Source organism: Leptopilina heterotoma, unplaced genomic scaffold (genome assembly GCF_015476425.1).
Source record: "Leptopilina heterotoma isolate Lh14 unplaced genomic scaffold, ASM1547642v1 Lhet_169, whole genome shotgun sequence".
NCBI lineage: Eukaryota > Metazoa > Arthropoda > Insecta > Hymenoptera > Figitidae > Leptopilina > Leptopilina heterotoma.
Window position 1 is genome coordinate 1,618,075 of NW_025110885.1, and position 23,212 is coordinate 1,641,286.

Genomic DNA, 23,212 nt, shown 5'->3' on the forward strand with positions numbered 1-23,212 from the left:
TTTTCTCTAACTATAAATACTTTTTATCGAAATAAAAATTTTATTTCCTAGTATAAAAGATTTTGCTAATAAATAATAATTAGTTCTTGTTAAACTCCAATTTTTGTTTAATTGAAAATTAATTTCCTAAAGACTTTTTCCACTAAAAATTAAAACTTTAATTAAACTCCAAATGCTTTTTTTTTAGAAAATACTTTTGACTCAATAGAAATTTTCTTTATTCTCCAGTGAATTAATTTTTTTTACCAACTAATAAAATTTGTATAACTGAAAGTACATTTCAAGTTGAAAATTGATTCATTGAAGTTTAAAACTAATTTACAGTAAAATAAACATTTTTTCACGATGTAAAAATTTAAATTATTTAAATCTTTCAAATGACCTACCTACTACTATATTCTTTTTTATTTTTGGTTAAATTTTAATTTCTTTAATAATTAAAAATTTTAATGTCCTTTTAACCTGATATTTTTTTATCTACATTATTCACATGTCTGACTATACAACATTTATTCTCCTTAAAATTTCAATTTCGTCAAGTTATCATTTAATTCATTAAATTTTATGTTTTATTTACAAAATATTGACAGAGGAAAATATTCAAAAGACAAAAAAAAAAAATGGTAATATTTTGTGAAAATCGATATACGTAGGTATACAATTTTTTTTTTTGGGTATATTGCGCTTTTATCAATTGCCAAGCACTTAGGAAAATGTCTTTTGTACATTGAAAGATTTTCATACATTGCGAGTATATATATCTGTGCATATATACATATATAGACACACAGTGTCGAACGCACTGAATACGTCGGTAGAAAGAGGTATATAATGGCTGGTATTATGGGCACTTAGTCACTTTTGTGCTTCTGCCGCCATTGTAGTAAGACAAAAGGTGGCGAATCCCGGAGGCATTCGGTCCCGTATATGCGAACAAGTTCCGCGCACTTGAATAACTGTACGAGTGGGCTCAGTGCAAAATTAAGCCGTTCGTGCGCATTCACGCATCTTCACGCATTTATGTCGAGTTCACAAACAAGTACACAAGCATTTTCATCTCTATCTCTGTGTAGTCGTACAAACATAAATATATATGCATACACACATACATACGTAAATATATATGTATATACATATATGTATACATATTTAAATATATATGTATATTTATATATATATATATATATATATATTCTCACTGCACTTTTCACCTATACATATATAAATGAACAGACCATTTCATTCAACACTATTATAAACTCATTGTACAACACTCCTTTTGTTATATTTTCTATTTCATTCCAGTTTAAATTCCAAACAACGAATAATATACTCTGATGCATGTTTACAGTCTCGTATTAAAAATACAAACTTTACCTTGTCTCTGTGTGGGTTTTTGTCATACTATTATACGCCATATCCAGCTTTTTATCATTTTTCTCCCCCCAACGCGCAACGCTTGAAGCATATATATGCATTTAATAATAATAATAGGAAAATGAGACAAAAATGCCAGTTTTCATTATGAATATCTTCTCACTTAATGCGAAATTCAGAAAAATTAGCTAGCAGACTATTTTCTTATTATCCAAATATTTTCTACTATTACTCATAATAATCTTCGTTTTGACATTTATTCATTATGTCCACAACTGAAAATAGTCGAATTTTAGCACATGTTTTATTTTTACATTTTATTTTTTTCGGTTTTTGACAGTTCCTTTCTATTAGGAGGAGGTTTTGACTGCTGTCAATTGTTATTAACAATTAAAACAAAGTATTATTTTTTTATTGCCCAGCGAAAATTATTAAGCAATCCTACAAAGTTTTGTCATTTTCTCCCCTCTCATATTTTTTTTTCTTTCTCAAAAAAAAATCTTTTTTTCTCACTCAGTTTTGACTGCTATCAATTGTTATTAACAATTAAAACAAAGTATTATTTTTTTATTGCCCAGCGAAAATTATTAAGCAATCCTACAAAGTTTTGTTGTTTTCTCCCCTACTTGATTTTTTTTTCTTTTTCAAAAAAAAATCTTTTTTTCACACTCAGTTTTGACTGCTATCAATTGTTATTAACAATTAAAATAGAGTATTATTTTTTTATTGCCCAGCGAAAATTATAAGGCAATCCTACAAAGTTTTGTTGTTTTCTCCCCTACTTAATTTTTTTTAATTCAACCTTTTTCAAACAAAAATTCCAATTTTTACGTTTAACATTGACTGCTGTCAATTTTTATTAACAATTGAGGTTATTTATTATTTTTATCTCGTCCAGCGTTAATTGATAATGATTCTAACAAGGTTTTGTCATTTTCTCCCCATTTCTTGATTTTATTTCGTTGTTTGCTTTTTCAAAAAAATTCCCATTTTTGCATTTATTTTTACTGCTGTCAAATGTTATTAACAATTGATATTGTTTATAATTTTTTCTCTTGTCTAGCGTATATTAATAATCAATTGTACAATCTTTAAACGTTTTCTCCAATCATAATTTTTTTTATTCTTGCTTTTAAACAAAAACCACCTTTTTTGCACTCAACTTTGACTGTTGTCAATTGTTATCAACAATTGACGTTGTTTATAATTTTTATCTCATTCAGATTTAATTGTTAAGCAATCCTAAAAGTTTTTGTCATTTTTTCTCCGCCTAGATTTTTTTTAATTCTTGCTGGTCAAAAACTACCCTTTTTTGCATTTATTTTTACTGCTGTCAATTGTTATTAACAATTGACATTATTTATAATTATTTTATCATTCAGCGTTAATTAATAAGCAGTTTATTTTTTCCATTTCAAAAAAAATTCTTTTTTTCACTTTTCAATTTTTGAATTCTGTCAATTGTTATAAATAATTGATAAAATTTATAATTTCTTTCTTGTCTAGCGTTAATTATTAAGCAGTCTTACAAAGTTTTGTCATTTTTCCCATAATAAATTTTTTCTATTCTTACTTTTTCAAAAAAAAAATAATTTTTACATTTAACATTTACTGCTGTCAATTGTTATTAACAATTGAGATTGTTTATAATTTTTTTCCCTTCCAAAGTTTTGTCATTTTCTCCCATAATAAATTTTTTCTATTCTTACATTTAAAAAAAAATCTTTTTCTACACTTAACTCTGAATGCTGTCAATTGTTATTAACAAATGACATTGTTTACAATTTTTTTACTCAACCACCCTTAATTAATAAGCTTTCCTACAAAGTATTGTCATTTTCTCCAGCCTTAAATTTTTTTATTTTTTATTTTTTAAGAAAATTCTTTTCTTTACACTCATTTTCTACTGCTGTCAATTGTTATTAACAATTAATATAGTTTATAATTTTTTTTTTGCCCAGCAAAAAATCATTTAGCTATCCTACAAAGTTTTGTTTTTTCTTCCCCCCTAAATTTTTTTTTAATTCTTGCTTTTTTGGAAAAATCTTTTTTTACATTTAACTTTGACTGCTGTCAATTGTTATTGACAATTGACAATGTTTATGATTTTTATATGTCGTCCAGCGTTAATTGTTAAGCAATCCTACAAAGTTTTGTTGATTTCTCCCACCGTAGATTTTTTTTAATTCTTGCTTTTTCCAAAATATAACTTTTTTTACGTTTAACATTGACTGCTGACAATTGCTATTAACAATTGACATTGTTTATAATTTTTTTTTCTTATCAAGCTTTAATTAAAAAACAATTATTATTTTATTTTATCTTTTTTTCTCCCCGTAGATTTTTTAATTCTTCCTTTTTCCGAAAAATTCCAGTTCTACGTTTAACTTTGACTGCAGTCAATTTGAAAAATGTTTTTCAAAAATACTTTGCTACAAATATTTTTCTTTTTGTTTTTTAACAGTTAATTTTGTTCAACGTCTCTTCCTTTATGTGTACAAATATTCAAAAACCTATTTTCCATTATTTCTTTTAATATAAAAAATCGCATGAAAGAATATCAGCTATGCATCCATTGGGAAATAGGATGAAATTTGTGCCGCGGAAACTGCATTACGTAAAGATCGTCAGTACTTTTACTGAATGAGATATCTCACATTGTTCCCGAGAGGGTCGTAATTGCATCGATGCGATGAAAAAAAAGAAAGCCGCGAGGTTGAAACGGTTCGAAGATTCTAGAATAAAAGAGTGAGTGTGAAAGACGAAAAAGATGAGAGAGAGAGAGAAAAAAAAGGAAAGTAAAATAAAGGATTTGCGAAGTGAAAAAAGAGGAATTTAATTCAAAGCTACTAAAAGCTATTTGAGACGATAAAGAGTTATCATTTTGGAGGACAAGGGAACTTTTTTTATGATTTTGATCATTATATAGATATATGTAATAGAGTTGTCGAATTTTTTTTTTTTTTTCATTTTTTCAAGAGTTAAGAATGGCATTGACGATGGAACAAAAGAAACTGTTAGTGCTGGGAGAAAAAGATGTGGCATACTGCCACTCAGCCTCAGGCTCTTTCATCTGAAACATCAAAAGGCAATTTCCCAAATTATGGAGATTTTTCCGAAGAATTTCACGAAATCGACGTTATACCACGTTTCTCAACTCGCTCGATTTCCTTTGTCGCGAGACCGATTCGAAAGATAGGACCACGAATAAATGAGAGAGTTTTCTCCAGTGGGTTCATCGCACATCTGAATACTTGCTCTTGATCTCGTTTTACACACTAGAGCATGTTACTTTTCTTCAAATAATAATAATTCCTTCAATTTGTAATTTTTTACCATCTAATTTAACTAGTTTTCGAAAAAAAATTAAAATTCATTTAATTTTATAAAATTAAAAAAAAATTTTGAATTTTATCAACCGGGGAATTTTCAAAACTTGATAAATACGTTCAGAAATGAAAAATAGAGAAAAAAGCCTCGAAAGCTTTCATGGATCGTGAATTGTGCTTTACGTTTTAAAAATCACACCTATTTATCTATAAATGCTGTAGGTATAAATATATTTCGAGATTTTATCGAAACTTTAAAATGATTAATGATGCATTTGAATGTCAGATGTATCTTGAAATATCAATCAGCGGATAATAAATGAAAAGGTAAATAAATTATTCCAGTTGTAATCATAAAATCCATTGAGTACTTTGGTGAACAGTAAACAAAATAAAATCCACATTTATTCCTGTATTTATTCCTATATAAATTCAATGGTAATAATTAATTAATAAACAAACAAGTTGAAATTATCTAGAGAAATACGAAAAAATTGAAAAAATATTAATTTTAAATAAGAATTATAAAAAATAAATAATAGAAAAAGAAATTTTAAAAAAGAAATGATTTTACAAAAAGAAAAAACAATTAATGGTATTTTTCTTGATTATACAGTGTCTGCTTGTCAACAGAGAGCCAGACATGTTGTGTAGAAAAAAATACGAATTGATTTATCGTTAACAAGACTATGTATTCAAAACATCTGAATAATCGTGAGGCCTCTTGAATTTTAAAAAAGTGTCAGAACTGTTGAAATCGAATACTTGACAAAGGCAAACAATTTACAGACTATGAATACCAATGATATTCTTCTTTTTTAATGGGAAAACATTATTCAGTAAATAAAATTTTTACATCTTGTTATTTTCCTTTTTTCTACAATATTTGCTGTCTGCAAGAAGAAAAAAATATTTACTTACAATTTTCGTAGAAAATTTATTTACAATATGTTTTTAAAAACATTAATTAAGGGGGAACATAGTCAGGGTTGGATCACCTTTGAAACTTTATAACTTTAAAAAAAAAAATTTAGGTTCGTGCATAGATGGCACTAGTGTTCTTATTTAAAAAACATCAAGGGTCCAACCCTGACTATGATCCTCTTTTTCTTGCATTTTATTTATTATTTAGATATTTTTTTTGTTTATTTTTCTGCTTAAAATCATTACACTTTTTCTTTAATATTTAATTTTATTTTATATTTATTTAAAAAATGTAGATACTAAATAATTGTATGTAACCAAAAATTCAATTTTTTTCAATAATAATTTTTTTCCATATAAAAAATAAAATAACTTTTTTAAACAGAAAATAAAGTAACTTTTGTTCTAACGAAAATAAAAAGTGTTTTCTCAAGAAAATGAATTGTTTGCTTTTAAAGAAAAGAAAATTTTAATAAATAAATTTATAACTATTTTAATAAAACAGTAAAATGAGAGGCAAGTTTTTGTTAAATTGAAAAAAATATTCATTACATTGACGTGAAAGAGAATGAATTGTGAAATTAAAAAAACTACGTAATACTTTTCTATAATTTTTAATTAAAAAGATTCTCAAAAGATTTTCATTTTCATAATGATACTGTGTGATAACAAAGAAAAAATATGTACAAAGAATCCTTTTAATAAAGACCTCTTCCTTAACGAGACATTTATTTTTAGGCACATTTTAAATTAAGTGAGGAAAAAAAATTTCATTACTCGGATATATTAGACATATTTTTTATTATTATTTTTTTCAAAATTAAATATAGTTCAATATAGTTTCTATTGAATTTTGAAAAAAATGGGAAAAAATAAAGTTAAAAATTCAAAAAACAGAAACAATTGAATTTTATTGGGAACTTCTTTTTTAAACACATAGTGTGATTCAGAGAAAAACATCAGTTATCCACATGTACTTTTTTCCCCCACGAGTATTGCTTTCAGTGATGCAATTGAAAAGAATGACTTTTTACTGCGGCTTTAGAAACTTTGAATGAAACGAGAGAATTTTTTTTTAAATAATTTTTTTCTACGTATTTCAATTGATTTCAATTGGTGGTTCTCTAGTTTGTAAACATATTTTTTCTCCCGATGTTTTTGCTTAAAACTTTTTCTGGAAGATTAAAATTTTAAAATGCAAAATTTTTATTCTATTTTTCACATGTAATTTTGGTAAACTAAAAGACGAAGTTGCCTCATTATTAATTTCATTGTAATATATTAAAAAAGATATTTTTAAATTAAATAATTTTTGAAAAATATAGAGAACATTGTACACATTATTGAACAAACAGCCCTAAGGCAAATTGATATTGGTAACAATGTTTCTATTTATAATTTTCGTATTTATAAAAGGGAAAAAGGTAAATATAATTTATTTTGTTTACCAAAAATAGAGTTTTAGAGAACAACATTTTTGTATAAACATAATAAAGTGAGTTTATTGATTAATAACTTTTTTATATTCTATAAAAGCATGAATTTTTCATAAAAAAAAAAAAAAAATTAAAATAAGTGATATAAAAATCACAGAATATAGAAAATAATATTTAGTTGGGAAATTTAAAAATATTTTCTACTTTTAGGACATGCGCGTATACTGGTAAATTACATAATAGAATTAGAATACCTTGTTCGTAAGAGGAGAGAAAAAAAAGGTGTCAACATTTGTGAGTGAAAAATTTCAAGGCAAAAAATGTCAAGTTTAGAAAAAAGAGAAAAGAAAAGAAGAATTAAAAAAAAAAGAAACGAATACATGTGATATTAAATCGCGTGACCACCTAACATCAGCTAAATAAAGGGTTTCCACGATTTACAAATTGAATTAAATTCTCAACTTGCACGCCATTCGCATTCTTCCTATGTCCATATAAAAGGAGAATAAAAGAAATTCTCAGATTCAAGTGAGTTGCGGAACGTATTCCCAACTTTCGCACCGCGTCTCACTTCAAAACTCTTCTATATAAACACTTTTTTTTCTCTCTGATTTTTTTTTTAATGTGAATAACTTTTTAACAAAGTGAATAAAAATTTCCTCCATTTTCTGTTTTCTATTTTCCTTTTTGAAAATATATAATTTTTACAAACGGAAATTTTTTTCTTTCTTCGTGAAATATCAATTTTTTCGTGAAATTTCTCTTTTGGTTTTTATTGTTTGTTCTCTAATAAACATATATATATATATATATATAGATAGAGAAAGAGTGAGGGAGCAATATATATATTGATGCAAGAAAGGTTCTAAAACCACTCGGTGAAAAGTGGTAGACACCAAAAACGCTAACAATCAAGTAACTAGCAACAGTCCAATTAGATTCGGAACGTTCGTTAACAACAGTTGAACTTCCAATTATCGATTTCTCGGTGATAAACCGAACACAGGGCAAGAATGTTCTTCAATGAGAGCGCCATGTTGCTGCCGATGGCCATTGTCGGTGATGCTGGGTAGGTACACTTGATCATTTCTTTGATAATCACCTGGTATTGTGTTGTGGAACATGAGAAAAGGAGGGTATACATCTATACGAAATGGTTGATGCGAGAATGAAGAAAGCTTTCTAAACGGAAGTGAAGTGGGGTGATAGTGAAGAGGAGGGAAAGAATTTAGGGGGAAGGAGAAAAAGAGAGAGAGAGAGAGAGAGAGAGAAATTAGGGGAAGAGAGAAAGAGAAAAGAAGAAAGAACGAGGGATGGAGAGAAAGAAAAAAATAAAGAAAGAGAAGAAAGAAAAAATAACGAGAGATAGAGAGAAAAAAGAAAGAGTGAGTGAAAGAGGCAGAAAGAAAGGAAGAAAGAGAGAAAGAAAAAGACAGAGGAATAGAGAGATAGAGAGAAAAAAAAGAAAGAGAGTGAGTAACAGAGAGAGAAAGGAAGAAAGAGAGAGAAAGAAAAAAAAGAGAGTGAGAGAGACAGAGAAAAAGAGGAAGTATGAGAGAGAAAAAAGAAAGAAAGTATTAGTGAGACAGAGAGAGAAACAAGAAAAAAGAAAGAGAGAGAGAGAGAGTCAAAGAAAAGGCAAAAGTTTTAGGAGGAAACATTGAAGAACACTGCGTCCGGGAAGAGCACTATGGATTTCGTGATTGCCAAGAACTTCCGACTCAAGGGAGGTTACAGTCATTTGCTCCACTTAGCCAGACATTCGCTACTCGACTTAATCCAAAATTTCAGGCGTCAATTACTTTTAAATACTTTTCACTTTTAAGGCAGCAATTTTACTTTTTTAATTAGGCAAATATTTACCTTCATTTAATAAAGCTTCTCATTTTTTCAATTTCTTTTTCTACTTTCTGTATTTTTTTTCTACTTCTTTTTCTCCTTTTTCTATTTTTTCAATTTCTGCTTCTCATTCCCCACCTTTTTTTTCTTCTTGTTCTTGTTGTTCTCTCCACTGCCTTGAACTGGGCAAAAAGTTTTTTTTTTTCAAAACTTTTTCTCAAAAGTCCTTCAAGAAAAAATTTTTCATTTACATAATACTAGTGTTATGTAAGGCAAAATTGTTTATGAATTCATTTAGTGACAGATTTTTAGTAGTGAAGGAAAATTATAGTCAGACAAAAGAAATATACATTCTTGAAATTTGAAAAAAGGAAGGAAATTTTTTTTAATAAATTTCTTATCCCCCACCTTCTTCTTCTTTTTGTTCTCTCTACTCCCTTGCACTGGGCAAAAAAAAAATTTTTTTTCAAAACTTTTTCTCAGAAGTCCTTCAAGAAAAAATTTTTCATTTACATAATACTAGTGTTGTGTAAGGCAAAATTGTTTATGAATTCATTTAGAGACAGATTTTTAGTAGTGATGGTAAATTATGGTCAGACAAAAAAAATATATATTCTTGAAATTTGAAGAAAGGAAGGAAATTTTTTTTATTTTAGAAACAGATTTTTAGTAGTGATGGTAAATTATGGTCAGACAATGTTTTTTTTTCTTCAATTTTCAAGAATTAAATTGAAGATTTAATTTATTTTTTATTAATGAGTTTTGGTGAGATGTGATTATTTTCGAGATGGCAGTAGTAAAAGTCAATTTTAATCAGACATCAATTTTCTTCTAGAATTGCTATTGGTAGTAAAGGAGTAACAGTTTGGAGACGATTAGAATTCTTGTCATTTTTGTAGGCAGTAGTAAAAGACAGTTTTATTAGAATTGAAAAATTCTTCTTAATATAGAATTAGTGGTGTAAGTCTGTTAGAGAAATTTTTAAATTATTATAATTTTTACTTAATAACAATAATTAGAAATAGTAAAAGAAAAAACTGAATTATTAGTAAATTTTTCTTTTTTTTAAAGGAAAAATTTTTTTTTTTTGAAAATAAAACGAAATAATTATGAAAATTTCTTAATATTTTTTATCACGAGTACAAGTATCTTTGTTTATTAAAAATTCAGTAGACATTGATACTTTTAAGTCAGACGAGATAAATTCTGGTAATTTCGTATCAGTAGTAGAAGGTAAGTCGAGTCGGTCTGATGAGATTTTTTTTTTTTAATTTCACACAGTGCTAATAAATATCATATTAAGTTTTTGTAACGCTAATTTTAATTTTTCTATGTTTTTTAAGATTTCAGTAGTTAATAATACTTTTAGTCAGACGTAGGTAGTTTTATTGCTAAATAAAAATCAAACAAGATTTTGTAACACTAATTATAATCTTGTTTATTTAATAGGATTTCAATAGTCAAAAATGGTTTCACTCTGACGTAGTTTTACTAATATTGGATCAGCAGTAAAAATCAATGCTAGTCAGAGTGATAAATTTTTTATTACTATTTTTATCAGTGCTGAATCAAATTTAAATAAGATTTTGTTAAATTAATTAAACTTGCTTATTTATTTCGATTTCCGTAGTCTAAAATAGTTTTACTAAGAAAAAAATTTTGCAATTTTTGTATCAGTAGTAAAATTCAGTTCCAGTCAGACTACAAAACTTTTTTCATATTTGGTTTCCAGTGTCATATAGATATCAAATAAACTTTGTGCCACTAATTTTAATTTTATTTATTTATTAGGATTTCAGTAGTGTATGATAGTTTTAGTCAGACGTAATTTAAATGATTTTGTATCAGTAGTACAAGTCAGTACCAGTCAGACTACAGATTTTTCCTTTTTATTCAGTTTTCAGTGGCATGTAAATGTCAAATAAACTTTGTGACATTAAGTTTAATTTATTTATTATAATTTCAGTAGTCAAAATTAATTTAAGTCAGACGTGATAAATTTTGAAAATTTTGTGTTAGTAATAGAAGTGAGTACAAGTCGGGCTGCCTAATTTTTTTTTGAGTTTCTTTCCCTAGTGTCAGACGACAGAAATTTTTTTTACAACTGAATCAGTAGTAAAAGTCAGTGCCAGCCAGACAAAGAAAGTTGTTCAACATATAATATATAAATTTTGTGACACAAATTGTAATTATTTTTGCATGAGTTACTAAAAGTTTGTGGTAAAATATTTGTGGAACTTTCAGTTTGAATATAGAACGAGAAAAAATTTTTTTTTTGTTTTTAATTATTAATTTTTTTTTCTTTACAAAATTAACTGATTGGTCAATTTTTTGCATTTAGTAGTAATAGGAAGTTAGAAGGTAGCAAAAATTTTAATTTTAATTTTTTTTATCTAAGTATATTAACAATCTGATAATCAGTAGTAAAAAGTAGTATCGGTCAGACAGTAGTAACAAAAGTGTAAGTCCAACCTTAATAGACAAGTAGTAGAAGACACTTCCTAGTGAGACAGTTTCTTAATAAAATATTCTTTTTTACATTTCAGTAGTAAGAGTCTTTTCAGTCCCACTTTCCAGAATCTTCCAAATTTTTACTTTCAGTATCCTAAATTATTTTCAGTCTAACTTTTTTCAATCAAAACAAAAGTTTTTTTTAAAAAAAAAACAATACTCGAACATTCCTTCGCTAAAAAAAGTTTCTCTTTTTTCATACGTTTTTCTTTCGCTTTAATTCTCAATGTTTTTGCATCTGTTTTTGTCAATATTATAAAGTTTTGATAAAAGGTCATATATCGAGATGAATTTCGATCTTTTAAGCTTAGCACGAACCCTCTAGATTGAAACCCCAGGCATCGGGGCGCTTTTGAAGTTAGATGTTTGAAAATCAAAGTTTCAAGAAAATTGAGATTAAACTTTACGCCATCATGGACGTGTATCTGATCTCAAGTATAATATTGCAGGATAAAAAAATACATATATATATATATATATAGATTGATGAATAATTTTTTAAAATAAATTTTGTAATCGATGCGTTATACATGGTTTTATGAGAATAATTTTGAATTATCCAATAAATTAAATTTTTTAATATAGAATCATTGAAATGAGAAATGTAAGTTTATTTCGGACAGTTATTAAGAATAATTATAAATTTACATATTTGATATTGCAGACATGGTACATTACTTAAACTTCTTACAAATATAGCAAAAATGATACATTTGTTAAAAATTTTACATGTAAAGTATTGAGATTTTAATTTTTGTTTTAATATTAATATTAATTCTTTTTTTGTATTCAAAGGCATATTCAGCACATGCAGGATCGTCTTTTGGGATGGAATGTACCAGCAGAACATTCAGATATGGTACATCCACATTGGAGGGGATTTTTGGCACCACAAAGATATTGGCACATATGTTTAGCCCTAATTTATTTTATGCTCATGGTACTTTCACTCGTCGGTAACGGATGTGTTGTTTGGATATTTTCGACGTAAGAATTTTCTATTTTGCAAAAATAGAAATGAAAAAAAAAATTGCAATAAAGATATCAGATAGGATTATGATACATTAAACATTTAAATTACTTTCTTTAAAAATTAAAAAAATTCACAGCTTCCTTTATTATTTTCAGTTTTTCGATAAATTAGATTGAATAATTTAAATATTATTCCATTTTTGTATTCACTTTTAATTTTTAAATATGACGAATATCATCTAATTTTTAAAATTAAATTCTATTGTATCTGTGGAGTTTTTTAATTTTATCAAGTTATTAATTATTATTTATTAAATCGACTGATTAAATTTGATTTTATATTTGGATTTTTTATTTTATTTCGATAGTAGAAATAATATAAAAATTCTATTAATTTTGAATATAGAAGTTAAATTTATATTTTTATTTTTGTAAATATTATTTTTTCTGCTTCTAATCGGTGAAATGAACTGAACTATATTTACATTCTAGGTCAAAATCTCTCAGATCGCCGTCAAATATGTTTATAATTAATTTGGCTCTCTTTGACTTAATGATGATGTTAGAAATGCCATTGCTGATTGCCAATAGTTTCTTGGAGCGAATGTTAGGTTGGCAATTGGGCTGCGATATTTATGGTGCACTCGGCAGTATTTCTGGGATAGGTCAAGCCATTACAAATGCGGCCATTGCATTCGATCGCTACAGGTTTCAATCTGTCATCAAATACATTAAACTATTTTCGATTTTCAATTATGTTTATTTAATTTTAGACTAATTTAATTCAAATTAATTTTAGTAAATTATAAATACTTTTAGTTAAATTTTACTTATATAAATAGTAATGTTAATAATGATTGATTAATTTATATTTATTCAATTATTTCCTTATTTTTAATGTTATTATTAATAATAATAATAATTGTTAATTTGATTTAGAACTATTTCGTGCCCTATCGATGGAAGACTCAATGGAAAACAAGCTTTTGTTATCGTAATGCTTACATGGTTTTGGGCATTGCCATTCACAATACTTCCATGGGTTCGTGTTTGGGGTCGTTACGTACCAGGTAAAATTTTTTTATTAACAAACAAAAAATGTATAAATAAAGAAAAAAGTTAACAAACAATTCCTAATGAATAAAATAAAATTTTTTTTCTCCCTTTTATTTTTAAGTGCATTGAAAATTGTACATAAAGAATTTATATTATTTTTCTTTAATTATTGATTATTTTATAAATATAAACTTTATTTGTTTCAAATAATATGATTAAGCGAACTAATTTATTATTTACTTATATTTAGGTTATAATTATTCAGAATATTATACAAATTGTTAATGTAATCTAATAAGCATTGAAATATTGAAGTGTATTTAAAATAGAAGCACTTTCATAATTTAGTAGAATATGCAAAATATGGAATACAGTTAAAGTAGAGAGTTATTTAAATTTTAAATAAATGAAAATTGTGAAATTTTTAAAGAATTTACTCTTCTTTTTGAAATTTAAAAATCAATTGGTTTAAAAGGAAATTTTTAAAAAGGTTTAAATTTATAACAATGGGAAAAATTTATTTGGTTCAAATAAATTTTTAATAGACAAATATAGGAATTAATTTTTTAATAGACAAATGTCTTTAAGTCAAAGAAATATTTATTTGAATCAAATAATTTTTATTCAAATCAAAAAATTGTATTTACCGACCAATAATTTTAGTATTTGAATTTCGTTTTAATGAACATTTTTAAATATATATTTTTTTCATAACAATAAATAGAACATTTTATTGACTTAAATAAAAATAATTCGATCCAAATAAATATTTGTTTAGTAAACTTAAGTAAACGTTTATTTAAATTAAATAAATTCTTTTTGTACACATTCGATAATAACTGAAATAATATTTCATATATTTATTACTATTTTTGATTTTCAGAGGGATTTTTAACAACCTGCAGTTTTGATTTTCTGACAGACGATGATGACACGAAAGTTTTTGTTGCAAGCATTTTCTGTTGGTCGTACGTTTTTCCAATGACACTTATTGTTTATTTCTATTCTCAATTAATGAAATCTGTACGTCATCATGAAAAAATGTTACGTGAACAGGTTTGTATTCATTTATTTTAGAATTTCTTCTTTACAATTTTTATTTATTAATTATTCTCTATATTTCTTTAATTAAAATTTTTCTTTCTGTAAATTTAAAGTTAAATTGTTATATTTTTAATTTTAATTCATATTTTAATAATGAAATTTAAAATAATTTATATTATAAAATATAGAAAATAAAGAAAAATTAATTTTCATCATTTTTTCATATTGAAAATAAATAATTTTCAAAATAAAGGCGAAGAAGATGAATATCAAATCACTCATATCCAATCAAGATAAGGAAAGAAGTGTTGAAATGCGAATTGCAAAAGTTGCATTCACGATATTTTTCTTATTTGTTTGCGCCTGGACGCCATATGCTGTTGTTGCTTTGACTGGAGCTTTTGGAAATCGGTAAAAAAAAATTTATTCCCTCCGAAGATATATTGATTTTCCTTCTTCTCGAGAAGGCTTTTTTTATGCATTTTTTTAAAATTCCATTTCTACCTTAATTTAGAAACAGAAATTGTAAATTATTATTAATTTTCTTTTTTTGGAAATAAAATGAAATTTTTTTTCAAATTTTTTTACAGTGAAACATTAACACCATTTGCCACAATGATACCAGCAGTATTCGCAAAAACTGTATCCTGCATTGATCCCTGGGTTTATGCAATTAATCATCCAAGGTAAATTCAATTTATAGATTTATACACATTGCGAATAATAATGAAAAATTGAAAAACAATTGAATAATTAAATAATAATAAGAAAACAATATGATTCGATATCTTTGATGTTATTTTTTTCTTATATTAAAATGTCAATATCAGTAAATGTAAATTAATCTTATACCTCTACTGGTAAATAAATAATATCTTTTTACATTACCAATTATCCAATTAAAAAGATTTTCATTATTGTTCAAAATTAATGTTCATTTGTATTATTTAATAAGACGAAGAAGGTTTACAGACAAATTTAAATTTAATTTCAAAAAAGATAATTAAAAAGTCCTGATTCAAATAAATAACTAAAAAAAATGATAAAGAAAAAAAGAAGAAAAATATGAAATTAATAATTATTAATAATTAATAATTAAATATTAAAATATTAAACAAAATTTTTACTTTTCGTAAAACTATTATTATTATCAAAGCGAAAAAGGGAGAAAATAGAAAAAGAAGAATAAAGAAGAAAAATAGTATTTAAAAAAATGTGCACTAAAAATATTTTATTTTATTTCATTACCAAAAATGAACATTTATCAATTCATCACTTTTCTAATTGTCCTTGACCTAAATATTAAATTAAAAAAAAATTCTAATTATTTTTAGGTATCGAGTGGAATTACAAAAGCGATGTAAGTGGATGGGAATTCGTGAACCAGAACCAGCAACAGATACAACATCGGCAACAACAGAAAGAATGAAAGCAGATGATGCATAAATTTTGAAAGAATCCTCTCGAAAAATGTAGCTACAGTCGACGTAATAGAAAATCAATGAATCAGTACAAGATAAAACATCAAAATCTACATTATCAGCCACCACAAATATAACATCGAAATTTTTATTCTGATTTTTTGAGAAAAAAAAAGGAATTATGTTATCAACGCTATATTTTTAAATTCTACTCGTATATTTATAGTTCTATATTTTTATTTTATATATATATAACTATTAAGAGAATTTCTTATTGAAAAATAATTTCAAATTTTTATGACAAGAAATTTTATTTAAAAAAGCATAAGTTATAAAATTATCTCATATAAACAATAGCAGGGAGAAAATTGGATTAAGAAAGTCTATATATACTTGTCCAAATATATAGGAATATTATATACAGGAGTATTCATATAATTATAGGGTATTTTCGACCAAAAGGAAAATATGGTCAATAATAATGGAAATCACATTTGAAATTGAAAAGACAATATTAAACCTTTCGTAATTTTGTAGGAAACATTCATTTTTCTCCAATAATTTCTTGAAAATATATTGTATACAGTTATAGTGATTTTTGTGTAATATTTTTCTGTATAAATAAAAATAATAGCATTATATTAAAAAGATAAATTTAGTATTAGATTATAAGAAAGTTAATAATAGAAGGAAAAAAAATTCTTTGACAGACAGTTTAATTTTAATTTTTAAAAATGTAATCATCTGTTAGAAAAGAAAATTATTTGTATAATATTCAAAAAAAAAATTTTATTGATTTTCAAAAAGTGGAGTGTTTCAGAGCTTTCAGTAGAATGCTGCCACCTTCAGTCAGACACGATAGTTGAGTATTGAATACCACCACCAGGAGATCAACTGATAAATGAAAATCTAAGAAATTTTTTTTACCATCATCTTTCTATGTTCTTATCATAAGAGAGAGAGATATAATATTATTTATTAGTTTCACGAATTTTCCACGATGAATTTTTTAAATAGAAAAATTATTCTTTACATGTTTTACTTATTTGACTTTAAAGTAGTTTTTAGTTCTATTTTTCTCGATTTTTCATTTTATAAAAAATTTTTGGTGGAAATAGATATACCTACAAGTGAAAAAGAACGAACTATTTAAATTTTTGAAAATTGCTATTCAAAACAAAGTGATCAGCCTTTGTTCTCTGCTTCTATATACAAACATTCCTCTGAAATGTAAATAGAGGTACTGTTTGTCTTTCACACTTTTTTATTCATCAACCTTGAAATTTTGTGTAATTTAAAATTATTATTTCAAAAATTACAGAGTTTTGTTATTTATTTACATATTTTGTAATTAAAACATTTTTTCTAATTTAAATTTTTTTGTTTGTAAATTATAAATAAATGTTTTTAATTTGTTATTTAATGTTCTAATCGAGGTTCAAAATTTTTAAAGTTGTTTACTGCTTAATAATTATTTTGTAACTATTTTGAGGTAAAGTTTATTCATTTATAGAAACATAAATTTGTTGACTGTAGGAATTCTATTTTTGACCTTTTAAAATAAATAAATGTTTCTAAAAATAACAAAAAAAAGTTATGTCTGACTAAAATTTTTTATACTACTTATTGATTTTATTTTATTTTATTGTAATTACTTTTCTACTTGAAATTTTTGTTTTCTTTTATAAAAATACCTAATTTTTAAGTTTTGTCTGACAAAAAACTCTTGTACTACTCAAAAAATTCTTTTCTTCTGCCTTGAAATTTAAAAAGTATCGATCAAATTAACGTAATATCTACACTTTTAGTTTTGTCTGACTAAAAACTTTTGTACTACTTAAAAATTTTTCTTCTGCCTTGAAACTTAAAAATATCTATCAAATTAACGTAATATCTACATTTTTAGTTTTGTCTGACTTAAAACTTTAATACTACTTAAAAAATTCTTTGCCAGACTGGAAACTTTATTCTACTTAAAAATCTCTTTTTAAAAACAATAAATTTATTAAAAATATTTGAAAATAACAAACAAGAACTAAAACACTTGGCACTATGTTTTGTCTGACTTAAAATTTTTGTTCTACTTAGAAAATTAATTTTTTCTGACTTAAAATTACCCCTTTACTTGAAACTTTGTTTTCTCTAATAAACATAACAAAATACCTAATTTTTTTGTATTGTATGACAAAAATATTTTGTACTAACTTAAAAAATATCTTTTCTTCTATCTTAAAACTTAAAAAATATCGATCAAAATAACGCAATATCTAGATTTTTAGTTTCGTCTGACCAGAAGCTTTTGTTCTACTTAAAAATTCCCTTTCATACTAAATCACTAAATAAATCGTTTTTTAAACAGAAAAAAAATTAATTATTAATTTTGTATGAATTATTCAGTAGTATTATTAATAATTAATTAATGAAGCTAATAAGCTTCAAAGAAAATATAGTAAAATAATTCAAATGAATTTAAATCACTAATTATATATTCATTATTAATATTTATTATTAAATTAAATATTTTCCTTGAATATATTCTTATGATAATATAATTAAATAATGATGTTTGAAAGTGTTTGTAATTTCTATTTGTAGCTCAATATTTAAATTACTGTTAGTACGAAATTCATTGGTTTTCATTAAAATAAATAATATGTAATAAATATTAAATAAATAATAAAATAAAGAAATGACTAAAAGAAATAATAGAGAAAAATAAACCAAAAAAAGTTAAACTAACTAGTTGTTGAATGTTATTAAAATAACAACTTTGTTAATTAACACACTAAATCTGAATGAAAATCTCAAGATTATTTTTTTTTTTTACTTTTTTGAAAAATCTTTGTTTCTGCGAAACCATAAATTGCCTGAATTCCGTGGTTAATCGCAATACGAATCGGTTAATAGCGACGAGCGTGCACTCCCTTAATCGGCTGCCGTGCATCAGCAAGAGCAATTATATCTACATCATTTGACTAGAATGTAACTAGTTTCATTCTCCATAAACTTTAGAAAGAAAATTGGAGGCAATGCAATGAAGAATTCTCAGTTTCTGTTTCAATGTTTTGAGAGTTTAATTAGACATAATTTTCTCGACATATATATTAGAAAAAAAATTTATTTCCTACAAGCAAAAGAAAATGTCAAGACATTAAAAAAATTAATCAAATTTATTGAAAATGAAACAACAACAATTAATAATAACAATTAATTATAATTGGAGGCAATGCAATGAATAATTATTATTAATAGTAGGATAATAAAATAAAAATAAATCATTAAAATAATAATTAAAATTTGTACAAAAAAATAATAATTTTAAAATAACAAAATATTTTACATACTAACTATAAAAGGTTCGAAATTAGTTGATTAAATATATAAATATGAAAACAAAATAACCGTATTTAGGTATTTTTATTACAAAACAATTAAATTATATTAACAATTAATTTAAACCATTTGGTTTAAACAAAAAGCGGCTAATTAAAAACTTTTTCACAAAAAACAATAATAATGAAAAACGTTTTCAATTTAAAACGTACATTTCTTTATAAACATTTAAAAAATTTGAAAAAGAATGTAAAAAATTTTATATTGTACATTTTACAATTGAAGAAATTGTATTGAAATCTTTTTTTTTCGATAATTGATTTGAAATGATGAGTATTATTGAAAATAAAATGAATAACATGAGTGGAAAAATGATAAAAACGAGGTTAAACGAATTCTACTTGATCGTTCAGACGCGATTGGCTCCGGAAACGGAATTATTTCCATCGTGTGAGAATCCTAATCCATCACGGAAGACAACGCGATTATACGACTCTGGTGTTATATCGCTGAGAAACTACTGTCCATTTTATCAAACTGTGCGCATGTATAGAGTGCAAAATATATATATACAGTGTGTATATACATCTCACAGAGAAATTAAGCTTATCGTAATCTCTGACGGTTTCCCACCAATGACTCTGACAGAACTGACAGTCAAAATTACGGATTTGATGCTTTGCTTCCCGTTTCACGAGTTTTCATTTTACCGATATCTACTTGTACAATTTTTAACAACTTCCACTCTGATTAGCAAAAACGTAACTAAATACTTTTTTTTACTTAAATGCTTTATAATCTCATCCATAGAAACATTTTTTAATAATAATAAAAATTATATAAAATAATAAGTAAAATGTATACTTTTGTTTTTTGTTAAGTTTTTATAGATTTTATTACATCATAATTTTTTTTTTATTTTACTATTGATTAAAAAACTATCAACAATTTGCATGCGGATGACTTATCTCACTCGCTTTTTTTTAAAATAAAATTATCAATTTTAAAAATAATAGAACGTAAAAAGTTTTAATTTACATTTTTTTTAAAAAATAAAATATGAATTGGAATATATAGTTTTAATATTATTATATTTATAATAATCTTATATTTTGATTTAGGGAATTCAGGGAAAAGTCAGAAATTTTTATTAAAAGTACTGAAAAAAATTAAATTTTTAGAATTCATGAAAAAATTCTGAATTTTTGTGTCTTTTTTGTTTGACTTATAAACTATGAAATTACAACGAATTCTAATACGAAACCGTAAATTTTTTTCAATTTCTGACAATAATTAATTTCTTTTTAAGTAACTTAAATCTTGAACAACTATCATAAATAAACAACTACCATAATAAATTATTTAAAGAAGTTGTGTTTACAATTTTCATAAATAAATGAAGTTCAAAAGGTTTCAAAAGGTTTCAATTTAAAATTTTATAAAATTTATATGTTGAATGAATTTAATTAGAAATTTTAATGAACTTAGATTTTTGTAAAATTTTAATAATTCAAAATATTCTAAAATTAGTTAAATTTGTTAATATATATATATATATATATATATATATATATATTTAATTAATTATTAAAACTAATTGATTTATAGAAGAATTTTCGTTAAAAACACTAAAAATATTGAATTTTGAAGAAGTTACAAATGATTCAAAAAATTCAATTTTTTGCAAAAGTAATAAAATTTTTATTACAAAATTCTCTGTATGTTTCAAATGTACAAAAAAATCCAGACAAAATCCCAATTATTATCTATATAAATAAAAGAATTCTTCTTCAAAATTTAATTATTTTCAAAACTTTTAATAAAATTATTGTCAGAATTTAAATTATATTAAAAAATATTCAATGATTTTCAATATCTACTATTTTAATAAAATGACCCAAAAGAATTAGATTATTTAATAACAAACAGGAAAATATTTACAAATTTTTTATAAGTTTCTTGTCAATAATTCAATTATTTTCAGAAATAATAAAACTCATCGCAGAATTTCAATTATTTTCAATACAGATATTTAATCAAATTCCTTGAAAAATGTAACTAGTCTAAAAATTTTTATTAAAATTCGTCAAAATTGTCAAATAAAAAGTATGCACATTTTTTTCATTTCATTTAATTAAGAAACTAACGCTTTGTTTGTTTGAAAAATCGAATAATTATGCAGATTTTTTTACATTTTTCACAAAATTAGAAAATTGTTAAAATATTAGGTAGGATTGAGAAATAGAAAATTTACCCATTTTGCATATTGCTCTCTGTTTATCAATCATATAATATTTTTTTCATAAAATTTTAATTTTGTTTTAGAAAATAAAGAAAAATATTTGTATAATTCCTATTTTTTAATCACAAGTTTTGTACAAAATTCTAAGTTCGAAAAAAATTTATATTTCTCAATCTCGATTAATCACAACTTTTTTTTAACAAAATCTCAAATTTTTTTTAAAGGGATAAAATTTAATCATTTCAATTAATTAAATTATCAAAAGTTATTTTTAATAAATAAAGACCTTTAAGGATAAGAATTTAATTTATAGAAACTGGAATTTCTTAATTGGACAATTGACTATAGTTATTAATAGAAATAATTTCCTTTTATGCATTCATTATAAGTTTAGTACAATTCATTATGATTCACACAATTTCAGTATTTAGTGTAGAAATTTCACAAGGATTTTAATAATAATTTATGGTAATCCCCCCTTTAGGGCATGTTTTTAATTTTTGGAAAAATTGACATTTTTCCGTAAATGACAGAAATATAAATTTAAAATTCTAAAAATATTAAAATTCTATTTCATAATTAGAATAATTCATTAAAGTATATCCTTTTTAGCTTTTCTTTAGAAAGATTATCTCTTTTTACAAAACAAAAATGGAAAAATTGGAGGCAAACAGAGAGAGAGAGAGAGAGAGAGAGAGAGAGAGAGAAAGCAGAACGGAAAAAAGTTATATTGTATTCGTCCCGAAGGGAATTTTCATTTTGAAAGAATCTGTACAACACCTACTAAAGCTTACAATTGACCCTCTCCTATTTCAATGAACTTGTGCTCGAAGACTATTTTTAATTTGCCCAGGCCCTGAGGAAAAAGAACTTCTTTGAAGTAAGACTAGACAGCTAATCAAGGTTCTTCCAGTTTCCTGATGCGCATCGGCTTTCTACACTCAGAGAGCACACAGAACTCTGATTGTAAAAAAATCAGATGTGATGAAACTCGGTTTAATAAAAAAGAAAAACTAAAAAAAAAGAGAAAATAAATGTCGCAATTTCTCAGTTACTACTAATTTCACACTGAGAGGAGGATGTTTTTCAATCTAACTTATAATGCTTAGATCTTTGCTATTTTTTATCTTACATTATTTTTTTCAGTAATATTTTATTTTTTTACTTCTGTCTGACTCGAAATTCGTATACTACTCAAAAAATATTTTTGTCTGATTCGCCTCTTTTGTTCTACTTGAAAATGACTTTTGTCTGACTCAAATTTCTTGTTCTACTTATATAAATATAACTTCTGCTTGACAGGAATTTCTTGCACTACTTAAAAATGATTTTTGTCTGACCTAAATTTCTTGTTCTACTTAAAACTATTTTTTTACTGTTACTCATAGTTATTAATTATTATTTATTATTATTACTGTTATTCTATTTTGTAAAATTGTAAACATTTGTACCACTTAAAAAACCACCTACATCTGACTAGAAACTTTATTTTACTTAATTTTCTCTGTGACTTAAAATTACTCTTCTATTTGAAATTTTTTTTAATATAAAAATAACAAAAAAACCTGATTTATTTGTTTTTTTATGGAAAAAAAATTTTGTACTACTTAAAAAATATCTTTCTTCTGTCTTGAAACATAAAAATATCAATTAAAATAACGAAATAGATAGATTTTCAATTTTGTCTGACTAAAAACTTTTATACTACTTAAAAATTATTTCGTCAGA

At 24.6% G+C, this 23,212-nt stretch overlaps 1 protein-coding gene across 1 annotated transcript; it reads left to right on the top strand.

Moving 5' to 3' along the window:
• The first annotated feature begins 7,583 nt into the window (after positions 1 to 7,583).
• LOC122499531 (opsin, blue-sensitive-like) lies at positions 7,584 to 16,548 on the top strand. The gene is made up of 8 exons (XM_043607945.1): positions 7,584 to 8,135; positions 12,212 to 12,403; positions 12,881 to 13,096; positions 13,328 to 13,458; positions 14,328 to 14,500; positions 14,742 to 14,899; positions 15,079 to 15,174; positions 15,823 to 16,548. Exons 1-8 carry the CDS (start codon positions 8,080 to 8,082, stop codon positions 15,932 to 15,934), a joined length of 1,134 nt encoding a protein of 377 aa, XP_043463880.1. The 5' UTR covers positions 7,584 to 8,079; the 3' UTR covers positions 15,935 to 16,548.
• The last annotated feature ends 6,664 nt before the right edge of the window (positions 16,549 to 23,212 follow it).

Excerpts from the sequence above, each read along its gene's own strand:
- LOC122499531 (XM_043607945.1), top strand. The coding sequence starts at position 8,080 with ATGTTCTTCAATGAGAGCGCCATGTTGCTGCCGATGGCCATTGTCGGT. Across the intron at positions 13,459-14,327 it reads TTGGGGTCGTTACGTACCAG|AGGGATTTTTAACAACCTGC; the intron begins GTAAAATTTTTT and ends TTTGATTTTCAG. Across the intron at positions 14,501-14,741 it reads AAAAAATGTTACGTGAACAG|GCGAAGAAGATGAATATCAA; the intron begins GTTTGTATTCAT and ends TTCAAAATAAAG.